Source organism: Talpa occidentalis, unplaced genomic scaffold (genome assembly GCF_014898055.3).
Source record: "Talpa occidentalis isolate TD23 unplaced genomic scaffold, MPIMG_talOcc4v2.1 talOcc4.10, whole genome shotgun sequence".
In the NCBI taxonomy this organism is placed as follows: Eukaryota; Metazoa; Chordata; class Mammalia; order Eulipotyphla; family Talpidae; genus Talpa; species Talpa occidentalis.
In genome coordinates, this window is record NW_023600993.1 from 31786188 (window position 1) to 31798197 (window position 12010).

Consider the following 12010-nt stretch of genomic DNA (forward strand, 5'->3'; position numbering starts at 1 on the left):
AGCAGCTTTGGAGGGGGAAAAACAATGATACAAAACCTTGAAAACTGAAATGTTTTCTCTCTTCTGACTTATCTACCTCGGGGCTTTGTCAAGATCACACTGTGTACAGGGAAACAGGTACTAAAAGACTGGGTCCTGAGTGTGGTTTGCACAGACATTTCCTGTGCTGGGGTGTTCGTGAACATTAGCCTGCCTGAAGCCACCCCCTGAGGCCTTGAGGACTTGCAGACAGGGAGCTTCCCTGCTGCGAGGATGAAATCTATAGACTCCCCCAGACTGTGGGTGAGCCCATGGTGGGGGGCTGTTAGGATGGGCCTCAGCTGGGCAGGGAGAGCTGGGCTGGACAAGGGGACCTGGGTATTGGGTGGCCAGGAACTCAGCACTAGCTGTAGATGAAGCGAGGTTGCTGCAAAGGGTCTCTGCCTCTTGCTTTCTGACTAGGGTGCTCAGTGGGCCCCAGACTGGTCCCTTGCAAACAGGTTTGTTCTGGGAGCTGCACCACAAGGAGGTCAGTACTAAGCAGCATTCTAGCCAAAGGGGATTTTTCAGAAGATTAAAAACGGGTGGTGGGAATTGTATGGGAACTATAACCAAGATGAAAAGGCATACATTGTGCAAAAGTGAAAAATGATGTAAAAAATACATAAAATTAAAAAATTAAAAAAAAAAAAAGTCCAGGAACAATATCATAGAGGAAGCTTTGGGAGAAAAAAGAGAAAGGAACGTGGGAGTAGAAAAAAAACCCTGCTACAGTCATTTTGAATATTTGCACATCTCTTACATGGCACAAGGGACCCCTGGGTGATATTTTGGGGGACCTGCCTCACCACAGGGACTTTGTAACAAGCCAAGCGTCTTGTGATAGAACCATCTGCTTCGCAGAGTAATGAGCTGCTCATCCTAGGAAGGTTCAAGCAAGTACATGGAGACCTGACGGGCCGAGGGAAGAGCACTCCTGTCGAGGGTGGCTGGACCAGAGGCCTCTTCCAACCTGCTTTCTAACTCAGAGACCCAGAGGCGCTGGGTTGCTGCATTCTTTTTTAGGCCCACTGAAGCAATTAAAAAATAATGCAATGCAGAATAGGGTGACCAAAAAAATGGCGATAGATCTTCAATGTTTACATTTGATGAAATAACACGTTTAATATGCAAATAGACACAGGACAACATGCTACTCACAACACAAGATTTCCTTTTAGAATGACGTTCTGAGGCTGCCACAGGAGCTGGTGATGGTACAAGTTTATAGTTCTGTGATGAGCTTGTCTTCTCTCAGGGCATCTGGTGTCCCCCTGAGGCTGTGGAGGCCCTCCTTGGAGACATGCCAGGCCTAAACTTGAGACGGCCCCAGGCCAAAAACACTCCCTTGCTGTGATTCTATATTAAATCATGACTCGACTGCTTGGAGGGGAGTCCTGTGCAGGCACCATGCATGCACGTGTGTTCACGTGTGTTCCTACACCCACGGAAACCTGCAGGATGAAAGACCAAAGACATCGCTCACTACTCAGTGGTGAGCTCTGAGGCACACCTTCATCCTGAAGCGCAAAGGGAGAGGTCACTTGCCAGGTTGAGCAGGAGAAAGTCATGCTCCCCCCAGTGAAGGCGTCGCCCCATCTTGTTTGGGGCTAATGTTGGACACATGCTTAATATCTCTCTGCTTCCTCTCTGGGTCCCCCAGTCCATGCCCCACCCAGGAGCCAGCACACTCCTTCCAAAGTGTGATCTGGTCACCACCCTGCCCAGCTTGGCTTTTCACTACCTCCCACTTCCTCCTGCTTGTGTCCAAAGTCTATAAACGTGGCTTGAATAGCCCTTGGCGATCTGGCCCATCTGCATCTCCAGCTTTATTCCCTCCCTGCCATCTGTGCCCAGGATCTAGGATGTGTCACACTTTCTCTTGGTTCCAAGCCTGGAGCACGGTCCAAATTCCTTCCTTCCCTGCCCTGCCCTCCCTGGGCCAACAACTCTTTGTCCCTTCCTCAGCTTGGGGGCTGCCTTCCTTCCACCCCCTTCCTCCCCCGCTGTGTTAACTGCCCTGGGACACCCGTCTGCAGTCCGATGATGCAGCGTGGACCTCTCACTTTGAACCCCGAGGCCTTTACACAGACCCAGGCACACTGGGGTGACGAGGGACTGATGGGGTGCTAATACTTCCAGGCGTGTCCTGACAGTCTGGCTCCGGGCGTGGTTCCGGCGCATGGAGACATGGAGCAGCCAACCACCCAGGGTGTCCCAGTTTTCTGAATAGCCACAGCACAGCTTTTCTGGAACATTCTCCCCAACATATCCAGGGCAGGGCCTCAGCCATGACAAAACTTGGGGCCCCTGACTGCTTCATCTTCAGAGAGCAGACTCCTGCCCTCTCCCTCTCACTGAATAGCCAAGAGGAGAAAACCAGGAAAGGCAAAGGAGCAAAAGCATAAAGAGAATGATGAAGATGCTTGCCTCTGCCTTGTGCTACCTGCTGGGGTGCCAGGAAGCCGGGATCCTGTAAGGTTGTGTAATCTTAGGCCCAGTTCACTGAGGCCCAGATGTGAATGTAAAACCCTCTCCCACGAGAAGGCCAGGATCATGCAGCCGTGAATGTGTTTGCTGCCTGCCCCAGGCTTCCGCCCTTGACCCCACCTCAGCGCCCAGGTCAACCAAGTGGGGCTGCAGCACGGACCCCTCCCTAAATCACACGGGGCCAGCAGGGGCCCTGGAAGAAAAGCCTGAATGACATAGTGCTGTATTTTCTTTCTTTTTTTTAAAGAGTTTTTTTTTTTAAGATTTTTATTTTTATTTATTTATTTTATTTATTTATACAAGCACTGGGTACAGTCAGAAGCACGGGAGGGTGAGAGAATTCACCAGAGCCAGAGCGGGGAGCAGAGCAGGCAGAAGGCCGAAGTGCACTGCTGAGGGGAGCAGCGGGCGGCAGGAGAGATCTGCGCGCCATGTGGGACCCTCCTCTGGTGGCCGGGGAGCAGCCGGGGATCGAACCGGCGCTGCAGAGACCGTGGGCAGCCCCGCAACCCAATGCTCAACCTCTGCGCCACCGGGGAGGCCCAGTGCTGTATTTTCTTTTTGAATAATCTCAAGCTCACAGGAAATTTGCTCTGGAACAAAGAACACTCTTCCCCTGAACCTCTGGTGAGGGGGCTGTCAGCAGCTTCATACATGAGCGTGTTTCCTGCCCCATCACCAGACGCCAGCAGAATCGGGATAGTAACGGGGACGGCTTTGCCTCGTGCCCCTCACTCATCATGCTTCTCCGCTTGCCCCCACATCGTCCTTCGCAGCACAAATAGCCCGTCCAGATCCCTGAGGTGCATTTACTTGTCCCGTGTCTTCAGTCTCCTTCAGTCTGAACTGACCCAGTTATTATGTAGAGGCCCTCAGTCTGCACGATGTTCTGTGGCAGGAATCTCAGGTGCTGCATATTTCTCACCCGACCCCCCAAAGCCAGGATGCCTCATTAGTCTCCCCACAGCCCAACCGTCCGATGATGCAGCGTGGACCTCTCACTCTGATCCCCCAGGCCTTTACACAGACCCAGGCACACTGGGGCTTCCAGGCTTCTGCGAAGTCATGTTTTTCTGTTTGTAATTAATAAGTGATTTGTGGGCTAATTTGACGGTATGACAATATCACATCCCGTCAGACTGCTTCAGCGTTTTCACTCGGTTCTATCTGTGCACTCGTGGACTTCCACTTTATTGTTACTGTCACTGTTTTGGCTCAAGCTGTCCTCCAATGTTGGCCCCTGGAAGCCCCTGAAAGCTGGCTCTGGGTTCTGCTGTCACGCCCCACCCTTCTTTAGGTGTGTCTTTGCTTCCTGGCAGAACAGCTGTTCTAGGATAATTTTCCACTTTCCCTGCACCACCCCTGGACTCAGCCATTTCTTGAAGGTGCTCTCTGATCCCCTGTAGAATCTGGTAGTCGTTGCTGGGAGGCTGCAGGCTTTGGAGGGGTTGCTGCTCCCAAGCTTGCCCACTGAGAGCTGGGGTACACTTCCTGATATTTCCATCTGAATCTGTGGGTTCATCTTTATATGCTGAAATCCACAATTGCACACTGATAGATAGCTCTGACTTTCATCCTATTCCTTAGGATTCATTCTCGTTTGGTCTCCATGTTTATAACTCCACTCTCTGACGAGAAACCTGGCTCCCGTTGCCTATAGTCATTATTTCCTAGGATTTTGAAAAATACACGAGCAGTGTAACTGCTTGCTTCTGCCATGGGGGCCCCCCTGAACTGATCTGTCAAATTTGCTCCCACTGGACCCCTCCTCTCCTCCCTTGGACTCCAACTCCCCATCCAGCTCCCCTGAGTGATGCCCCTTCCATGTGGGACTTGACACCCCACATCGGGCCCCACTTCTCAGAGACAGTCTTTTTTCCCTGCTTCACCTCTGGCACCACTCTGGGGCTACGTGGCCCTCTCCCATGGGTGTCATTGCTGTTGGAGAAAAGAAGGTGAAGGAAGGGGAGGACTCTTTTAACCAAGGATGCATCAAGTGCATCACATTATCCAAAACAGCATCCTGCTCAGTCAGCAGCCAGCCCTGGCCACTCTGTAAAGGGCCATCAGAGCTGCCCTGTTTTGGGGTCACCTGCTTGGGTTCAAATCCTGCTCCCAACGTCTCAGTGGCTGGGGCAGGCCCCTTAATCTCACCGAGCTTCAGTTTCCTCAACTGCAAAGTGGGGAAATGCCACAGCCTCCCTCACGGCCTCGTGAGCTGACGGCCCAGCGCCTGCCCATGGGAGCTGCCCACCGGCTTAGGGACTGTGACAGCTAGCCTGTACGCTTCTGAATCCTAGAAAATATGGCTCCATTTTAGAAGGCAGGGCCAGCATGCTGGGTGGGTGAGGCTCTGTGGCTCCCAAGCCTTCTTCCTTTTGCAGACTTTTTTTTTTTTTTTTTTTTTTTTGGCACACCCGCAGCCAAGTCTGGGAGGGTTTCCTGGACAGAGGGCCTCGTGGCTGCTGCCTTAAGATGTGCAGCCCTGGCGGCAGCTGCCACTGCTATCGGATCAGGCCCACGGCAGCGGCGGCAGCAGCAGCAGCAAAAGCAGCAGCAGGCCTAGCCAGCGCAGCAGCATGGAGCTCTGGGGAGCCTACCTGCTCCTGTGCCTCTTCTCCCTCCTGACCCAGATCACTGCCGAGCCACCAACCCCCAAGGTCAAGAAGTCTGCAAATGCCAAGAAAGGTAAGGAGGGGGATGGGACCCCTCCCCACCTTCCAGGGTCACCCTCCCTTCACTGAGCCTCAAGCTCCTTCCCTTCATTTTCTTCGATGAGTCCAGGGAACTTCAATGAAGTACCCCCTGGGGCCTCTGCCCTGGAGTGGAGGGGTTCTCCACCAGCAGGGGCAGTTATAGGAATTTATAAGGATGACTGACTCAGGTTCAAAAGAACCTTCCAGATCATTTAAACTGATGTCCACTTCCCTCCTCCTATCCCACCAATTTTTTTAAAGAAATCGACCCTTTGGCTTGGCAGTCTAGACGTGCTTGACTCTCGTCACCAGAGAGAGCCAACTGGCGCTGCTCTGTCATCCCCAAGCCTCAGCTTCTCAACTGTAAAATGGGGGTAGTGGCATTTGCTCAGAGGCTGGTCATGAGGACTTAATGACAGAAAATACATAAAGTGCCCAGTAAAACAGGACATACTTGAGGTACAGGAGGAAAGGGAACAAGTGAATTCTCACTTAGAGGTACGTCAGCCCTCCAGATTGTCACCTGTAAGTTCTATAGTGTTATCAGCAACCTTAAGAAAGAAAAAATGTTCATGTTCAAACCAGGATCCCCGAAGCAGCCTTGCTCTCCTCCTGCCGCCTCTGGGGTTTAGGGTGTCCTGGGGTTGCCTTGGCGGCAGCCAGACCTGCCCTTGGAGTCTTGCCTGCAGTGAGGTCACCCTGCGCTGTGTTGAGACAACATTAGTGAAATGTCATGGCAATGAACTGGGCTGTATCCCCACTGGGCCCCAAGGCCAGGAGAGAAGAGTTCCAGAAGATGAGTGTGAGTTTAGACAGAGAAATCCAGGGCATGTACGCAGAAAAAGCAAGGCAAAGAGGCGTGGCTGCCCTCAGGCCCCTCTGGGTCTCCTCTGTAAAGGGACAGTTGCCCACTGGTCACGGACAAGTGACGCTCATAAAGGTGCATTAGCACCCAGGAGACCTGCGACAGAGAGTGTGGCAGGTCTGGGTACTAGTAGAAGAACATCGCCAAGGTTCAGCTTATAAAGTAAACAAAGAAAAATTCAAAACAGAGTCAATACTGTGCTGACCTTTGTTGTGAAAAAAGGATGTATATAAAAATGCGCATTTACTTACATAGGCATAGACTTTTTCTGGTAGGATCTGCCTTTTCCACAAATCTCCAGTGATCCCTTGAAAAAGCAAGGCGGATGGACAATCTCAGGAAAAATTGAGTTGTAGGGGCCAGTACATGAAAATGGGGGCTGGAGTCCAGAGGAGAGATTTGGGTCTGCAGAGACCACTTGCTGCGCTGGCCAGGTGGCAGAGTGCAAGTTGGCAGCCTAGCGAAGGGAAGAGAGGACGGGCTGTGCCAGGCCCCCGCCCCTCGCCCCTGGGGTGGGGGAAGAAGGGGTAACCCAGGGTACTTCAGGGGGCTTAGTCTGCTCATGCTCTGGGGGTGTGGCTGTGTGGGGTTCAGCCAGAGTGAGGCATGTAGGGAAGGCTCTGGAGGTTGGCGCTCCAGGGGACACGTGGCAGAGCTGGTGGAGGAGCCAGAGGACCCTGTGGGTCACCGGCCCTTAACCAAGGCCCGGGGGCTGGAGGATATCCAATGCAGCAACACTTCTCGGGGCCCTGAGACTTGGAGATGGGCAGCACAAGAGCCTGCTAGCTCCTTGCCCAGAGCCGTAGAGACCCTACCCTATACCTTCTTCGGGAGTTAGCCCCTAGCTCCTTGGTCAGTGCCTGGAGGCCTCTTGCACACACGGGCAGCTCTGTAAATTAAGAAAATCTCTGAGCAGACAGAGGGAACAGCAGAGGGTATAGAAAGACACCCCCTGATCTGGTCTGACCCAGCTAGCCATGTCCCCTCAGCTGAGTGGCCTGTGTAGGGGCCAGCCTGTCCAGCTTCCATGGCGCCCTGTGCGGGCGCATCACGTGACGGGCCAGCGCTGCGGGGAACTAACGGAATCAGATGCCTGGACTAGGCACACATGACACAGCCAGGCTGGTTTCCCAGCCCCAAACCCTCCTGTTTTGCCCGGTTCACTGGGTCTTATTTTCCTCATATTTGATAAGTTACATCAGCATTTCTGTACATATGAGCGTGCTTCTCGCCTGCATGTGTTTCCTGTGATCACCCTGCAAAAGCATCTTACGGGCAGACAGAGGCGCTGACCTCACCCTTCGTGACCGTGGACTTCAGGCAGCACAGCCAAATGGACCATGGAACTGCTTCCCCACCCTCCATCCTATGCTGAGCACAGCTTTCCTGAAGCCCCTGGGATTTTAGAAAGACTGGGGTCCACCCACAGAGCTCTCGACTTTCGTACACCCACAGCAAGATGTTTCCTGTCACCTACAAACACTTCCAGCAGGAGTGGGTGGGAGTGCGAGATGGCTTGTGTTAGCAATTAGCCTGGAGCTGGAAGAGCTGCCCTACGGCCATATGGGCCTGAGTCGCCAACTTGGGCAAGTTGCTTCAGTCTGGCCTCAGTTTCCTCTCCATGCAGCACTGCTGGTGTAGAAGAGACCCACGACCCAGTTGCAGGAGTGATCACAAGCCAAGCACTGATCACATGTGTGATATTTCTCTTAGTCTTCTCTAGAGTCCCCTGAGGTGGGGTGTTATCTCATATTGCAGCTGAGGAAGCTTGACTCAGAAACCCTGTGCAACATGCCCCAGGTCACCCATGCTGTGAGTCCATGCACGTGCCTGCCTGTGCTGCCCCCATGGACCTCAGGCTAGTGGACCATCCACCCTGGTCTCTCTTATTCCTCCAGCCTGCAGAGGTGAGCCTGAGAGGTCACAAGGCCTGGCCCTGCTTCCTGTGCTGTTCTTTGCAGCTGAGGGGATGGGTAGATGGTTGGGGGTAACTGAAGGCTCTGCCTACACCTCCTGCCCTTCCCCTGCCAATCCCAACTACATCTTATGCCAGCAATGGTCCTAAGCAGATGCAATACAGGGCTCACTTTAGCAGGAGCAAGGGAAGGAAAATGACGAGCACTTACTCAGCGGCTGCCAGAGGAAGTAAACCACATTATCAAGGCCGAGGGGAGTTGTTTCTGCTTGTCTCCTCGTGGTGGACGAGGTAGGGACAGGAAAGAGGCCCCCTGTCCTCTCTCCTGCCTGCCTCCTGTGTTTGTGATGATGTCTCCTTCCTTTTGCCTTGTTCCTAGATGCTGTGGGTCCCAAGATGTTTGAGGAGTTCAGAAGCCAGCTGGACAGTCTGGCCCAGGAGGTGGCACTGCTGAAGGAGCAGCAGGCCCTACAGACAGGTGAGCAGGAGGGCGGGTGAGCAGGATAGCGGCCTCTGGGCAGGAGTGTTCAGGGGCAGCATGCAGTGTGCCCATAGCCTCCTCCAGCCCAGGGCTCCCGGCCAGCCCTGTAGGCCAGGGCACCAGTTCAGGGAGGTCCATCCCCAGTCTGCCCTTCCAGGGAGATCTGATATGGGTGGAAGAGGAAATGTCTCCAAAGGACACAAAGATCTCCCATAGGAATCTGTTACCTCCCACCCGGAGTGCTGATCTCTACTCGGCTCCCACCGTCCCAGAGGGCACACGCTTCCCCACGTGTCAGCACCTGGCTGGCACTGTCTCTCTCAATCATCACTATGCTGGGGTGGGATTTATCATCCCCATTCTAAAGATGGGGAAACTGAGGCACAGAGAGGTCTTTGCCCAAGTCCCCAGCAGGTCAGTAAAGACCAGGATCTGAAGGAAGGAGCCTGCCTGGTGTGTGCTGGGTATCAGGAGGGGTGGGCTTCGGACTTCCTGCCCCACACTAACTGCTGGACAAGATCACACAGCGTCAGGGCTTGGGGGCACAGGAACAGCCACCTGCCACATCCCTGCATGGCCAGCCCACCTGGGCAACCTGGGCTCTCACTCTCTCTGCCTCTCTCCATCTTCCTTTCATATTGTCACAGTTTTCTGCACACCTCCCACTCATCCCTTCATGATCTTGCCCTTCATTCCATGGAGAGTGCAGAACGTAGAATAACAGCTACAGTCAGCACTTACATGGGAGCCCGTTACATGCCTGGAGCGACTGGAAGTGTTATGTACACTGACTCAGTCTTCACAGAAAACCCATGAGAATCCACTGAGAAGCTGAATACCGTGCCAACAACGGAATGGTGCAGCGTCTCTTAGCTTTGCTACGCTGCCTCTCAGGGTATCATCTGGGAATCACCTTGGCTTCTTAGGAAACCTACAAACCTCCCCGTGTCCAGTGCCACCCCTCACCTGTTGCTTCTCTGACGAAGGTATATCCACTGCCTGTGCCCTGGGCTGGCTCCCCTACTGCCACCTCAAAACTCTCCAGATCCTATTTATTAGGCATTTTTCACAAATTCCCTCCCACTCAGATGTTTTCTTTCAGCATTCACACTGGCTACCTCTTGTCTCTGTAAAACGACATACTTGGTCTTTCCTACCATACCACAGGGCCTCTGCCATGCTGTTCTGGCAGCCTGAATTGCTTCCCCAACACTCACCTAATAAATGCCTTTGGCATCACCTTCTTGAGGGTCTCTGACCCTTCATTTCAATCAGGCTCTCACAGAATATCCTCTCATTTACTGGCATTTTTAAAAAAGATTTATTTTATTTACGTATGCATACAAGAACTGGGGTGTAGGCCAGAAGTGCGGGGGTGTGTGTGAGAAGATTCACCAGAGACAGAGTGGGGAGCAGAGCAGGCGGATCTACTGAAATACACTGCTGAGGGGAGCAGCAGGAGAGACAGGAGAGGTCTTCTGCGCCATGTGGGTTAACTCCCTGGCTGGGGATTGAACTCGTGCCACAGTGGCTGGTGGTAGCTTGATGGTGCTGAGACTTTAACCCCTGCGCCACCAGGGAGGCCCCCTTTACTGGCATTTGTAATGTTATATTCATTAGTTGATTGCTCTGCCTCTCCCACTAGACTGCAAGGGCTCATGCTGCCTTTGCTAGCCCTGTCTCTCCCACCAGCCTGGATAGCGCTTGCCACCTATCAACACTCGGTAAATCTTTGTTGACAGGAGGACAAACACATGAATTTGGACAACTTGCTTCCCATGGAAAGTGGGTGGAGCTGTTCTAGAAAGGGAATGTCTACCAAGTACCTTTGGCTTCAAGTAATAGAAAACATCACAACAACTTAAAAAAAAAAGAGAGATTCTGGAAGTGGCTGTGTTTGTTTAAAAGTTTTACCTGGTTCCAAGTTTTATCAAGATAGCTGCCCCAACTCCAGGAATTAGGAGTGTACTCAAGGCTAAAAGATGGCTACTGAGCGACTTAGCCACTTGTAACGCCAGTGAAAGTCCTTCTACTTCCATCCTATAACCAAAATTCTATCTGGTGACCACCTGTAGCTTCAATGCAAGGAGTTTCTCCAGCCTCTGAGTGGAGGCAGACAGGTGAAAAGACACATGGGTAGAGGTGGTGGTTGGGTCAACTGACAGTGCCTGTCACAGAAGGAACCTTTAGAAAGAGCGCAGTACCACTGTGGGCCTCAGTTTCCTCATCTTTAGGTGGAAAGATGGGGAAGGTTTGCCGGGCAAGCTCAGAGGTCTCCCTCATGTCTGAGCTTTGTGCTGAGCTGGGTGCGATGAAGTGCAGGGCCCTCCCTACACCAAGTGCAGGCACAGGGAGGTCCAGCACACCCTCCCCTGCATGCCTGCTGATTCCCAGGACAGTCACACTCCCTAGCCTTTGCCACCACAACCTGAAGATCATTTTGTTAATAGCCAGATGTTCCTGAGCTCTGTTGACCTTGCCGAAAAGTTGAGAGAATCAGGCCGCCCTCCTGCCACCTACCCATTCCTCCTGCAATCAGCAAATGCCCAGGAGGTCCCCACCTAGTGTGTCTCTGCCAGACCCCAAGTGAGAGGTGGCCCGGCCTGGGCCCTGCCCTCGGGGAGCCTCACTGGCTCATGGAATGGCCGTGGTCACTGGAGACCTCCCAGGACCTAGGGGTAAAGGAATTCCAAGCCGAGGGCGGGTAGGAGCCAGGGTTTGGGGGCGGGCTCTGGCTGGGGAGCCCAGAAACCCTCCGTGACAGTCACTTCTCTCCCTCCCAGTCTGCCTGAAGGGCACCAAGGTGCACATGAAGTGCTTTCTGGCCTTCGCCCAGGCCAAGACCTTCCACGAGGCGAGCGAGGACTGCATCTCCCGCGGGGGCACCCTGGGCACCCCGCAGACGGGCTCGGAGAACGACTCCATGTACGAGTACCTGCGCCAGAGCGTGGGCAGCGAGGCCGAGATCTGGCTGGGCCTCAACGACATGGCGGTCGAGGGCGCCTGGGTGGACATGACCGGCCGCCACATCACCTACAAGAACTGGGAGACGGAGATCACGGCGCAGCCCGACGGCGGCAAGAGCGAGAACTGCGCGGCCCTGGCCGGCGCGGCCAACGGCAAGTGGTTCGACAAGCGCTGCCGCGACCGGCTGCCCTACATCTGCCAGTTCGCCATCGTGTAGCCGCGCGCCCGGCCGGGGGGCGCTCGGCGGGCGGAGGAGCGCGGGGCCCCGAGCGCCTGCGAGGCGGCCCTGGAGAAGCGGGGCGCGCGGAGGAGCGGCGGGGGTCGCGGGAGGGGCTCGAGGGCAGCCCCACCGTGGGACCGTGGGGTCCTTCGGGACCCGGCTCCACGGGTTCCCTCCCTCCTTTTGCAAATAAAGTCGGTGCAGCTTGGCAGAGAGTGTGGCTGAGGTCTGTGCTGGGTCCGCGGGGCGGGGAGGTTTCCAGAAATCTGACCCCTCAGCCCCCTGGAGAGCGTCTTGAAGGAGGCGAGCTGGACGCTGCGCTTCCCACGGTCAATAGCTTCTCAGCTGGAGGCCCCCT

At 54.1% G+C, this 12010-nt stretch overlaps 1 protein-coding gene and 1 long non-coding RNA gene across 4 annotated transcripts; one reads left to right on the forward strand and one right to left on the reverse strand.

Annotated features, from left to right (window-relative positions):
• Positions 1-1097: 1097 nt before the first annotated feature.
• On the reverse strand, positions 1098-11626 carry LOC119259073 (uncharacterized). 3 transcript variants are annotated; one of them, XR_005128398.2, is made up of 4 exons: positions 11401-11626; positions 8196-8366; positions 6321-6526; positions 1098-1472 (listed from the first exon to the last, which is right to left on the reverse strand). It is a non-coding gene; the product is annotated as an uncharacterized LOC119259073 (long non-coding RNA). The 3 variants fall into 3 exon arrangements; XR_008551213.1 differs by lacking the exon at positions 11401-11626 and adding an exon at positions 9207-9361; XR_008551211.1 differs by lacking the exon at positions 11401-11626 and adding an exon at positions 9207-9361 and having other exon boundaries at positions 8196-8452.
• On the forward strand, positions 4927-11668 carry CLEC3B (C-type lectin domain family 3 member B). The gene is made up of 3 exons (XM_037527632.2): positions 4927-5196; positions 8364-8462; positions 11249-11668. Exons 1-3 carry the CDS (start codon positions 5088-5090, stop codon positions 11647-11649), a joined length of 609 nt encoding a protein of 202 aa, XP_037383529.1. The 5' UTR covers positions 4927-5087; the 3' UTR covers positions 11650-11668.
• Positions 11669-12010: the final 342 nt, after the last annotated feature.

What these genes read in the sequence shown, in the direction of transcription:
- CLEC3B (XM_037527632.2), top strand. Translation starts at nt 5,088, where the DNA reads ATGGAGCTCTGGGGAGCCTACCTGCTCCTGTGCCTCTTCTCCCTCCTG. An exon ending in GTCTGCAAATGCCAAGAAAG is followed by an intron (nt 5,197 to 8,363) that starts GTAAGGAGGGGG and finishes CCTTGTTCCTAG; the next exon opens with ATGCTGTGGGTCCCAAGATG. An exon ending in GCAGCAGGCCCTACAGACAG is followed by an intron (nt 8,463 to 11,248) that starts GTGAGCAGGAGG and finishes TCTCCCTCCCAG; the next exon opens with TCTGCCTGAAGGGCACCAAG.